The sequence below is a fragment of the Candoia aspera genome, chromosome 3 (genome assembly GCF_035149785.1).
Source record: "Candoia aspera isolate rCanAsp1 chromosome 3, rCanAsp1.hap2, whole genome shotgun sequence".
NCBI classification, from domain to species: Eukaryota; Metazoa; Chordata; class Lepidosauria; order Squamata; family Boidae; genus Candoia; species Candoia aspera.
Window position 1 is genome coordinate 143,708,858 of NC_086155.1, and position 12,349 is coordinate 143,721,206.

Sequence of the window (12,349 nt, forward strand, 5' to 3'; positions counted from 1 at the left end):
CCGCCTTAACCTTTGGGGTTTATATGTCTGGGTTTTCCCACGCTTCTTCAGTTTGTTAGGATTTCTGTTAAGTACTAGCAATAAACATTAGAGACCAGTTCCTTGTCTCAGCGTGTTTCCTGGCTGTTAGGACATGAAGCTTGACTTGAGTGAAATCTTTACCTTGTAGTCTTTAGTGCAACAGAAAAGTATATGCCATGCAGCAAGCAGTGGACCAGGAGGAAACACCACAAAAGGCAGCAAACACACATCAAATAGGAGGCCTCTAGGTAGACATTTAATTGAGCATTCTACAGCCAAAGTAACCTTTTCCAGCAAAGTCAGTATTATGTAATGTTACTTATTTATTTAGCCTGGCATAAAACTAATGATCAACCTGAACCCAGTTGATGGGAAGATGGGGAGAAAGCCCAAATCCTAATATAACCCTTGGGATTCTATTTTCACAACATAGGTTTCTTTGCAAAGGGAATGTTTAAGTAAATTGCCATCAGAAATATTTTATTTATTTATTTATATTTATTAAACAAATTTATATGGCCACCCAACTCACACATGGTGACTCCAGACGGGTTGCAGAATTAATTATTAATTATATGAGAGTGTTTAAAAGTCTAGGGGGTCATCTTGGCTCTTTCAATACAATCAAATATAAAGCCTCCCATAAATAATCTAAACCCCACTTCTTATGTCGCTCTTCTAAACTATGGACTTTTTCAAGACACTGAATATCGCAGTCTTTTCCTGAAAGGAAAGAGAGAGAAAAATGACTTTCAATGGTCTTTGTTGTTGTTGTTTATTCGTTTAGTCGCTTCTGACTCTTCGTGACTTCATGGACCAGCCCACGCCAGAGCTTCCTGTCGGTCGTCAACACCCCCAGCTCCCCCAGGGACAAGTCCGTCACCTCTAGAATATCATCCATCCACCTTGCCCTTGGTCGGCCGCTCTTCCTTTTGCCTTCCACTCTCCCTAGCATGGTCTTTACAATGGTCTTTACAACAATCATTATCATTCTGGTTTTGCTTAAACTATTCTTTCCCCTTCCTCTGTTACACATTATAAAAGCCTTGTATGGAAAAAAAAAATCATGCTTATTTTTTAGTATCTCTTATCAAAGTAATACAGGCCATAAGGATAACTTTATATGCTGCTATATATTAAGATAAAATCTGTTTTAATCATTTTAATGTGCTTTTGGGAAACCTGGTGCTTTAATTAATGGGGAGGCTGTTGATAGGCTTTGCTATATTTGTGTATGATGGTCAAGCTATTACCTCTGCATGCTTTTGCACAAAAAGAAAACTATGATTATAGTCAGGCAACCATAGCGAATAGTGGCAAGAGTAAGAATACAACTATGTGTATTTATACTGAGATGTTATTCTTACTAAAAATTGGACCCAGAGGTAGCCTACCAACAGGGGACAGCCCCCTACATAAATGGAAGGAATTTCCCAATTAAAACAAGTCCCTTGCATGATAAATGAGAATTAAAAAACAATGCTGTGCAAAAAGACCTTGGCCAATCTCCCAAGATTCATGTCACACCAAGGACCTGCCCAGTATTTTAAGATGCAAACTAGCAGAAGGAGTTGCACCATCTCTTGTGTACCACATTTGCTGCCACAAGCCAATTTTCAGCTTCCTGAGGTCTGTTCTCACAAAGTCTTGCTCAATATCTCAAGGATTAGCACAAAGAATTACACAATGTCATGAGGTATCTTTACTGTTCTTTGTACAGCCTTCTTCAAGCACAAGACCATGGCTACAAGAATGCTTTCCACTGGCATATCTCTAGATCCAACTAGCTGGAAGCAGTGCAGACAAATGGGACATTTCCATGTAGCTCAATCCAGATAACAGGCTGGACATGGATTGGGACAAAAAGGAAATTTCCCTATCATGGGCCTGAAAAGCAGATGCTGTCCAAAATAATTAGGAAAGGTGAACGCAAAGGGTGTTAGATTTATGCTATGACACTGGAATCTAAAGAGAGCTGGAATAAATCCAAGAATCTAGATTAAGTTACTAGGACTCAGCATGGAAGATAACCTTGAACTGGAAGGATACAATATCTTCCATTGGATACAATATCTGTTTGCTAGATGTACAGATTCAAGTTTCTTCTTTTCTAGCACAAAACAAATAGCAGATACACACTGAGGGCTTTGAGATATTCCCTGTGCTTGTTTTTGGACTGCATATACCTCTAGATGCAGTTTAGGAAACAAATGTTCTTGCAGAATATCCCCACATATTTTCAAATATAGAAAATGCCAAAATTTGTTTCTAAACTTTAGCTCCCAGGGATTATTAAGAGTATATAACACAACAGGTAAGAGGAACAACACTGAGTAGCTCTGCTCCAAACAGTAGGATCATTTGCAGAGAGAGAAAGAGGTCCTGCATATGCACAACTGTATCTGCACATCAGTGGACACTATTATTTGATGCACGCCCTCTATTAAACAGACCTCCGTTTAGTGGACTTTGCATGCAATGGACAAATTTTTCATTGAATTGAGTGTTTTGTCTATTAAACCAAGATTTTTTTGTGCAAATGATGCCATTTACATTGATTATGCAAATAATGTAAATTAACACAAATGCCATTCATTTTGATTTATCAGACATTTGGATTTAACAGGATCTCCTCCCCCAAATAGCATACTAAGGTCCTGGTTTGGGGGCCAGTTGAGACAGCCCTGTTCCCTCCTTGTCTGTTGAGATAAGCATTTTCACATCTGACGAGGGCAACTGCAACTGTAAACTGCATTTGGGCAGAAGTTAAGGCTTCTGTTCCATTGACTCACCAAATAAACTTTTCACTTCTGAATCAGAAACATAGAATGGTGGACCTACAATAAAAATGATGGATATAAGTAATTAAAGTTGAAACCATCCATGGCCCTGAGTATTCACTTTTAAAAAATGAGAATTCAGGGCTGCAGTTAGTTTAATGTCAATTCAGTCTGTAACAGTCCATTTATATTTCCAAAACTGGATGAATGGGAGTAGATAGGTGTGAAAAAAAGGGCAATCACCTGAAAAACCTTATGCAATGGCTTGCTCTTGATATTTAGAACTGTACTCCCAGTTTTATTTCTGAACTGGGTACTAAAAAATTACAGCAGATTCCAAGATACTGAATTGTGGATTTAAAAAAAAATATTTAATTGCAATCACCATACCCTGGAGATCTATGAATACTTTGATTGTTCATTATATTATATTCTTACACATTAGTGATCTGGTCTGTTTGAATTATATTTTTGAACTAAATTGTGTTTTTAACTGGATTTTTAAAAAATAAATTATCATGGTTGCCCAGTTTAAAAGCTGAACCCATGAAAAATATGCATATCCTTGAATAAATACAGTAAAAGTGTTGGAAAGGTGTGGGAATATAGACCAACATTCATTGAGGGACCTTTTCTGTTCAGATTTGCTAAAGTCACACTGCCCTCTAACCATGCCAGACCAACCCCATGACCCAGTTCCAGACTAATCTTAAAGTCTTACTTCCAGCTACAAAGGTTGTAAATCATTGTAAGATTCTCACAATATCTAGCTGATATTGTTTTAACCCCAATATCTTACCTTTGTGTTTTCTTGCATCATATAACAAAGTAACGAGAAGACAGCGACACATTCTGTTCATTAGTGACAGTATCAACTGGACATAGCTAAAAGGAAAGGACAAGAAGCACATATCTGGGAAAACTCTTATTTTATTACAAAGAAAGAATTGAAAATGCAGAATTAATATGAGAAAAATTGGATTCACACAATACAATAAACTATGATTCTTAAACCTATTTAAGTCACAATTGTGTTGATTCCCACAATTGACTTGCTAATCTGTAAAACATGACTAACTTACTACAAAGGTTACTTTCCTATAATTATGCTAAGCCAAAACTGTGCTGTAGCTTAGTGTGGGGTGTGAAACCACAGAGCCGCTGCCGCCTCCTCCTCCTTCTCCCCTCTCATCCTTTCTCCAGGAGCTGGACTCTCCCTTCATTTTATCCCCACAACAAACCGTGAGGTAGTTGGAGGTGGATTTCAGCCTGTATCTCTTTGGCCCTAGTCCAGCTCATTACCACTACAGCACACTGGATCTCACTCATATATGAGCCTGGGGAAGGGGAAGCAGGTGTTGCTTGAATTTTCAGGTTCAGGCTTCACACTGGCTGGGTTTGTACAGTGTGCTACACCACAGCATATTTTGTTTGGTTCTGGTTTGTTGTGACATGGGAACCCAGCTGCTATGTTTTGTCAGCTCTAAGTTTGTGTGATGATTGCATTGTGTAAACTCAGCCAGTCATGGTTTGTTCAGTAAACTGTGGCTTACACAGTATGCATCATGCACATTTTTAACCCCCTGTTTATATCACAGTAGATCAACACACTATCTACAGCAGAGCCTGCTTTGTCAGCCTTGACTAGAGGTCAGGTTTACGGGGACTACTGGTTATCAGCCTGAGAAATGAAAGCTGGGTAGCCCTGTCCAGAGCAGGCACAGATCACAATCCAGATATGTCAGTCAATAACTCCAGAAGCAAGTAACATCATCCAAGATGGTTAAGAATTAAATTCCAAAAGGAAAACTTGACATGCCAAAAATCCAGATGTAAGTGATACCCAATACAGGTTCCAAAAGGATAAAGCAACAATTGTGAAGAAAAGCGTCAGGGAATTGCGGAGCAGCTATTTTGGATACCAAGCTGTTCTGAGTGGGAAACCAACCCTGGAGCAGCAATTATATGTGGCCAGCGAAGTCTTGATGGGTTTCTCAGAGCACTCAGTCCATTGCACTAATTTGCTGCACTGCAACCCTGATCCCTATTAGGGCAACGCAACAGCCGTAGTTGTCAGGAGAAGAGAAATAAAGTACCTGAGTGCAGCTGTCAAATGCTGTCATTCAAGCCTAACCACACCTTACGCGCTACCTGTGACAGTGCAGTTCAAGCCGTGACTTAAATGCAATGACCTTAATCACAGCCCGTGTCAGGCATTTCCATATCATTTCATTTAAGTGGCAGAACTTGTTCAGTAAAGGTACCCCAAGTGCAGAATGACTGGAACAATGCTATTTCCTTAGCACCCAAGGCTTCAATGACCAACTCCGTCGATCCTGATAGGAACATAAAATGCAGTATCAGTTACTGACCGTTCTCTCTCAGAAGGATTAACAGCTACTAGAGAGCCTCTGTCCCAAATCCCATCAAAATGACCAGTCACAGTGCTACAGGGGGAGAAAAAGTCACATCAGAATTTGTATATGTTATTATTGTGCAATTAGTCATACCAGAAAAGCAATGTTGCATAAAAAAGCAAAAGTGAAAGGTTTCAAAATCCACATAAACAAGAAACAGCCTAAAGATACAGCTCTGGTGTGGATGCAGAGCATTCTACAGAACTAGCAGGAATTATGCTTAATACAATCCAAGAATCAGAAAACGAATTGACGTAATTGCTTCATTCGCACATAATACTAAGCCATTATATGGTATGCTTGATTCTGGCTTAGCATCATTTGTGAACCAACACATTATGGTATATGCCACAGCATCTACCAAGCCCCTAACTGGCACCCAGAAGCCCCCCACTTTTGAGAAAATTGATGTTTTCTCAAAAATCTCCAGAATCTGGCAAGATCACTAGATCTTATGAAATGTCAATATTCTAGCATGATACCTTACAATAAGAGTATCAAAATATCAGGTGATTTGATGAACTAGTGAGTTCTGGGCCATTTTAAAATATTTTAAAATCATTTCAGAGATCTGCATCATTACACAATATTATGTCGCAGTATCCAATGCCTGAAAAGATGGTTGATCCCTGGCTTGGTGTTATATAATCTAGCCCATTTAACCAACTATTAGCATGATGTGGGAACTCAGCCAATGTCTGTTTTCATGGCATGAAAAGCACATTACACAGTCATGTACACACTTCAGCCAGAGCCCAGAGAAAGATGTTGTTTCCCATAGATACTACCTATGCTGCATTACAGGTGGAGTTGAATTAATGTGTATGGAAAGACTCAGTATTAATTTGTTCTTACCTGGTCAAATCATAGATATTGCAACAGTACAGACAAATATTCAGAGATGTGCTCTACAGTGAAAAGTAAATGAACTTTTTTTAAAAAAATAAAAAATAAAGCAACATGGCAGAAAAAGTAATTAACACAATTTCTTAACATCTAAATATCCTATCTTATTTTATTATTAGTTGTATTTTATTAGTAGCAATATTATACTGTTCCTATAGGCAGAAAACAAAATTAATTAAGCATTAAAATAATTAAGCATTAAAATAATAAAAGCAATAAAATATAATAATTTTGTACTTAGGATGAGCAATAATATATAGAAATGTATGTATGTACATATATATTATATGTAATGCTTAAGGATTGTCAAGTATCTAACCTTAAACATGCAAGGTGTCTATCTGAGATTTCAGCCTAAATAAAGGAACTTCATAAGGATGAATTTTTCAGTTCTCATCAAGGAGTTAACTTCTATCAAAAAATTCTACTCTTTCAATAACGGTTACAGATTTTAATTCTACTTTCAGCATTAATACCCTAATGCTATTAATTACTTACTATACTACCTTTGGAATAATCAGTATTATTATTTCATTTAATGTAGTTTAATGATGGTTTGCAAGGATCCATATTTTAAATCATGGTTTGCAATAAACCAGGGATATATCCATTTTGGGCCACTGATAAACTTTTAGGCTAAGCTACACTAATAAACATAAATAAATTTCTACAAAGAAAACAGAGAGTTCAATACATACCTTCAATAATTTAGCTCCAGGGATTTCTGGAACCATTTCTTCTGAAAATGAAAGATTTTGTTCTGTGAAGAAGTCCTTCAGTGCACTTTCACTGATTTCCACACCAACCACATGGTGTCCCATGTCAGCTAACCTATAAGGGGCAATAAAACATGCCGTGTTTACTCATGTGTTATTGAGTTTTTTTTACAATCAAAGAAGATAGATCAAAGTCCTCTTGGTGCTAGTGAGCAACTGCCATTGTCTAACAATCAGCATATTGTGTGCAAGAGAATTCTAGCTATTTTTTTAAGCACATAAAGCTTTGAACTGAAGAAAGGAAGCACAATGCAATGAGAGGGTAGGAAGTGGTACGGAATGCTTTATCCTACTTTGCCTCTCTAGTTTCTCATAAGACTTTTCAACCTGCTAAATACCATTGGGATCTTTTCCATGAAGTGCCTTCGACCCTTTTCCCCCCCAATAGTGATATAATAAAATTACTGAAAATGGAACGTCAAGATGTAGATGTGTGCTGGAGTGCAGCATCCACGATGAATATGAAATTTGTCTACATTATTAACTCTTACATTTTAAAAGTTTATGTCCATATTGATTAAACCCACTCAGTTGGTGGATCCTTGATAAACTGGGAATGTTTCACAAAACATAGCATCATGAAGTATCAGTGTACTGATATAATGAGACTTTTTTTTTTTGCCCAGCATTTCATTCAAAGTGAGACACAACCCAAATTACATTAATTTCTTGGGTGATTATTGAACAAATAAGCACAGAAAAATCCATTTTAATACTAGCAGTGTTGTGAATACCATAAAGACTTCAATAATAAATTAAGAAGTATTTGCATCCAAATGGATTGCAGTATTATTCAAACCTAAAGCTTCAATATTTTATTGATTATTCTAGGAGTGGGGAGCTATTAACCTTCCAGATGTTGCTGGGCTATAAGGCTTAGCAGCTTCACCCAGGAAACTATAATTAAGCAACTGAGAGCCAGTTTGGTCTAGTGCAGGGTTTCTCAACCAGGGTTCTGTGGAACCCTAGGGTTGCACAAGAGGTCACCAAGGGTTCCCTGGGAGATCACAATTTATTTTTAAAAAATATTTCAAATTCGGACAACTTCACATTAAAGAGGCAAGTTCCATTCTTTATTTTTAGTTTAAGAACACTGTTAATACATATATACAGGCCTGCACATGAAACGAATTAAATAATTTTGTAACTTCTGGCCTACATTTGAGCCTGAATGTGCAGGGATTCCCCAAGGCCTGAAAAATATTTCAAGGGTTCCTCCAGGGTCAGAAGGTTGAGAAAGGTTGGTCTAGCGGTTAAGGCAGCAGGCTAGAGATCAGGAGGCTGTGAGTTCTAGTCCCGCCTTAGGCATGAAAGCCAGCTGGGTGACCTTGGGCCAGTCACTCTCTCTCAGCCCACTTCACCTAACAGGGTTGTTGTTGTGGAGAAAATAGGAGGAGGAAGGAGTAATAGGTATGTTCCCCAGCTTGAGTTATTTATAAAAATAATAAAGGTGGGATAAAAAAAATCTAAAATAAACAAATTGATCTGGACAGCCACATGTTTTTCAACCTCAAACTATTCTAATCATGCCTCTCTATTGTTTCATTACTGTCAGCTAACATCTCTGGCTATATGCAAGGGGTCTGACTGATTGCTAGAGTCCTTGCACAGCTCCTGCTTATTTTAACAGACAATGTCTTGTCTCAATGAACTGATTAAAGTCATTTAAACCCTAATCCATTTTCAGATGTTTGGATTACAGCTCCATGTATTCCAACTGGCCCATCACTGTTCATAGATGATGGATGCTACAGTTCAAAGCTCTGGAGGATACCAGGTTGAGGAAAGCTGGTTTATTTCTTAGCTTGAGGAGAATGACTTAGCAAGGTGAACATTCTGAAATAGAGGGACCAAGTCTGTCTGGTGAAGAAGAATATTACATGAGGATAGCTGAAAATAAGTATGAGTGACTCAGCAACATTATACAAATTTTTCCCATATTTTATTGGGTGGTATTATTTGTTTATACTCATGAAGTGGTATAATGATATCTAGATAATGCTGAAATGATCTGACCATTCATTTACCATTTCATTTCAACAGCTTTCCCACAAAGCGGAAAAAATATCCTCAGTTCCTTCCTGCCGTTGACAAAAATATCCAGGTATTTCTTTAGGAGTCTACCAAAAAAGAAAGAAAGAAAATGTTATTTGTTTTAAAAAGCATAAAGTAACTGATCTTCACACTCAGGTTCCACTTATATAACCAATTAATATTTCGGGGTGGGGGAGGGGAATACCAATTCAAACACTGAGCTTCTTCAGTATCTCAAAATCAGTTACCAAAAAGGTTTATTTGTTGCAACAAGAATACAGAAGAAAACATGGTTGGTTTCACACACTGTAATAAATCATAATGTTTGTTTTCTCTGAGTGTTGCAAATACTTGATGGGGGTTGTGGGGAACATAGGAGGCAGAAGTATTATGTGTGCTCCTTGAATTGTACAAAATAAAAGGCAGATGATGATGATGAGAATAATAATAATAATAATAATAATTCTTTCTATAAGTGAGCTAGAATGCACCCTGTGATTCTGCAAAGCAAAAGAGATAATTAAGTACTCTGAATTAACAGCCCTCAAAATACATTTTCATGGCTATGAGTGTAAATACTGTAAGTCTTTTGTGACCGTAAGCATGAGAAGGAGGGAGATATGGGAAGAGAGAGAAATGAGAAAAACTTCTGCCATAAAACACATTATAACATGGCACTAGTACCAGGGTCCCCAGTGTTGCTCAGGAACTTTCTAGACTTTTGTTAAAAAAAAAAAAGAATGTAATGAACAGAAGCCAACATGCTAAACCAAAATACATGCCAAGAATGTCTCTTTCTGAGCCCAAATAGGCTTGATAAACTTCATGGGTGACTGCAGCTCATTGTCCCTGACCAGAAAGAAGCCAAAAGCAAAGATGGTAAAGTATGAATAACACCACAAATAAGCATTTTAAAACAGGTCACATCCCCTTTGGCAGCTATGTTGTGAATGGGCCAGGCCCCTCTCACACATTTTGCAATGCGTCAATTTTTTTTAAAGTGATCATTAGGCTGAAAGGGATGAGGACTCCTGGGCTAGCAGAATACTTACTGATGTTCTTCTTTTTTATGAAATCCAATATTGCCTGTTTCCCAGTACTTTAGCCATTCCTTTTCAGTCATCACTCGATTCCATTGTAACTTAGGATCATCACAATCTTCATTTCTAGAGGAACTGGAGGAATTTTCCATGGCCCAGACAACCTTTGTACAGGCTAAACTATCCAAAAACTGCCTGTGAATTATTAATGTTGCTCTTAAAACATTTGTGTACATTCATAAGGTAATGATTTTTGCATCCTCAGACTAAAAATCATTATATTTTTGAATAACATATTGCAACATATGCAGAGAGCTATTATTTGCACTAATAGCTATTTAAAGAATTATATTTGGCTCTCCTCCTAGTTCATTCCACAGCATAGACCCCATAATGTATTGCTGATTTCCTGAATGAAAGTAGTGTGTGTGTGAGAGGAAGGGAAGGAAGAAAGGGTGTGTTTTACGGTTATGTTAACAAATGTACACATAATTCTGCATGAGAGGAGAAAGGGCAGAATAATGTTCTCTGAGTTACAATCATGTTAAGAGGACTTCAGCACAATTTTTAGTCCCAAATGAGTTACAACGAGTGCTGCCAAATGGCTAGCAGACCCACAACCAACTGGAAATTCCATAGTATCCAAAAGTCTAAATGGATTCAGAGTGTGATCAATTCTCCTTGCTCATTTCAATAGTGAAGATAGCTGCAAATAATTCACCGAATTCCTTCAGAATTTCCTGATTTTTTTTAGCACATTTCCATTATAGCTATTGCCCAGTTTTCCACTGGTTCCTTGGGTGGGTTCCTACTTCCAATAGATTAAAGATGTATTTTCCCAGTCAACATTAAGGAGATTGATATCAGCCATTACTTTCCTGGGGGCTTGTCTAATTTAATTTTCCAGTTGATGCAGGGTTGCTCTTTTAGAGTATTCAGAAAGTGCAATTAGACCAAAGGGGTGCAGCTGAATCATTTTGTTTTCACTAGTTCACTGGGCTTGTTTCAAAACCATGGCAGGCCCTTAATGGCTTTTGTAGACCAGGTTACCTGAAAAGTCATCTCTGCCTATGTGATTCTGTCCATTATTTAAAACCTTCCTAGAGGTCCTTTTGTTTAGCTTTAGACAAGATGTTAAAACTTCTTTTAAAATTCTGCTTAGCTTTTCAGCAAATTAAAATGTGCTGGTTGTGCCCTCTGGTCTTCAGACTGTTCTTCTCCTGCTGTTACATGTTTTATTGGTTCATAAACCATTTCTAAACTTCTAAACTTGCAAGCTGCGTTTGGGCTATAATGCAGGGGGGTGGGTTGCATTGAGGGTTTTATTTTTGTAAGCTGCCTGGAGTCACCATGAGTGAGTTGGGCGGCCATATAAACCTCTTTAATAAACAAACAAATAAATTTGCCACAGTTGTCTCTCTTTCTACTGAAAGTAAAACCCACAGTGTTCATTGCATCCTCTACCCTGAGCAAACACGAGTGAATCTGCAGTCTCTGAATTTAAATCAAGTCAATTCAAGCCAGCATAAACTTCCTTGAGTCGATCTGAACTCCTGGAGACTACACTGAAATATCAGTGTAGTTTTCTTGGCAAATTAGGGAAGTTCGCTATTGCTTTCTTCCAAAATATTTTGTTATTCTACTATCCTAAAATCTTCTGGTGGTCTCCCATCCCTGTACTAAGCTTGCCAACTTTTGAAGTTCCGCCAAGATCAACCAGATGCAGCCACACACTAAGACGAAAATACAGCCATTTTAATTTTGATCGTTCACTGTACTGATTTTACTGTTACATTTTATCTCAACTATCCTGGGTGTTCGCATAAACAGAAATAAACCCGCGATACAAATCTAAACAGAAATAAATGGGCGCCGCTGCTTAGTTCGGATCTGACGGCCTTCCCTTCGACCCGCAACAGAGAAAGAACAACAGCAACCAGAACAAAGTGGAGGAAAAAAGTAACCTTGACGAAGAGCAGCGGCGGGAGGCTGGTCGCTCAGCTCCTCGAGCCCCCGGAGGCGCCGATCCTGGGCTGCGCGCGGCTGCTCTCTCTGGCTGCGCGCGCGCGCGGAGGAGAGGAAGCGAGAGGCTCGCAACACTGTCTCCTCCCCTCGCCCAGCACGTTACGCGCTGCGGCCCGCGGAAGCAGCTGCGGCAGGCGCTGGCGGAGCCAACGGGAAGGGCTGGCCGGTGGTAAGCGTGGGGTGGGGGCTCCTAAGGCTGGAGGAGCCGAGGCGGGCGTTCCCTCTTGGGGTAGAAAGTTACGGCGGGCCTGGGGGTCTTTGCCGTTCTTCGACCTGCGGCAGCTCCCGTCTCTTCCCCGCACACTGGATGCCCTCCACAGGGGGATCCTCCGCTACAAAAATGTGTGTCT

General features: G+C 38.8%; 2 protein-coding genes across 7 annotated transcripts in view; one reads left to right on the forward strand and one right to left on the reverse strand.

Moving 5' to 3' along the window:
- Window positions 1-500: 500 nt before the first annotated feature.
- On the reverse strand, window positions 501-12,060 carry TPMT (thiopurine S-methyltransferase). 3 transcript variants are annotated; one of them, XM_063298955.1, is made up of 10 exons: window positions 11,939-12,045; window positions 11,655-11,707; window positions 9,987-10,165; window positions 8,928-9,020; window positions 6,823-6,955; window positions 6,074-6,126; window positions 5,174-5,248; window positions 3,601-3,686; window positions 2,814-2,858; window positions 501-744 (listed from the first exon to the last, which is right to left on the reverse strand). In XM_063298955.1, the coding sequence occupies exons 3-10, from the start codon at window positions 10,124-10,126 to the stop codon at window positions 623-625; spliced, it is 747 nt and encodes a 248-aa protein (XP_063155025.1). In that variant the 5' UTR covers window positions 10,127-10,165; window positions 11,655-11,707; window positions 11,939-12,045; the 3' UTR covers window positions 501-622. The 3 variants fall into 3 exon arrangements, with proteins under 3 accessions (XP_063155025.1, XP_063155024.1, XP_063155023.1); XM_063298954.1 differs by lacking the exon at window positions 11,655-11,707 and having other exon boundaries at window positions 9,987-10,169; window positions 11,939-12,060; XM_063298953.1 differs by lacking the exon at window positions 11,655-11,707 and having other exon boundaries at window positions 9,987-10,149; window positions 11,939-12,035.
- KDM1B (lysine demethylase 1B) overlaps window positions 12,053-12,349 on the forward strand; it is a 35,312-nt gene continuing 35,015 nt past the window's right edge. For 2 of the 4 annotated variants that reach the window (XM_063298946.1, XM_063298949.1), the window contains exon 1: window positions 12,053-12,168. The gene's annotated coding sequence lies outside the window, so the exon portion shown is untranslated. The remainder of the gene's footprint in view (window positions 12,169-12,349) is intronic. The other 2 variants (XM_063298947.1, XM_063298948.1) reach the window with 2 other exon arrangements.

Bases quoted from the DNA above. Each gene is read 5' to 3' on its own strand.
- TPMT (XM_063298954.1), bottom strand. From the start codon at position 10,126: ATGGAAAATTCCTCCAGTTCCTCTAGAAATGAAGATTGTGATGATCCT. The intron at 5,249-6,073 runs GTAAGAACAAAT...CTCCCCCTGTAG, and splicing joins AATATCTATGATTTGACCAG to CACTGTGACTGGTCATTTTG. The intron at 745-2,813 runs GTGAGTCAATGG...CTTTCCTTTCAG, and splicing joins AGAAGTGAAAAGTTTATTTG to GAAAAGACTGCGATATTCAG.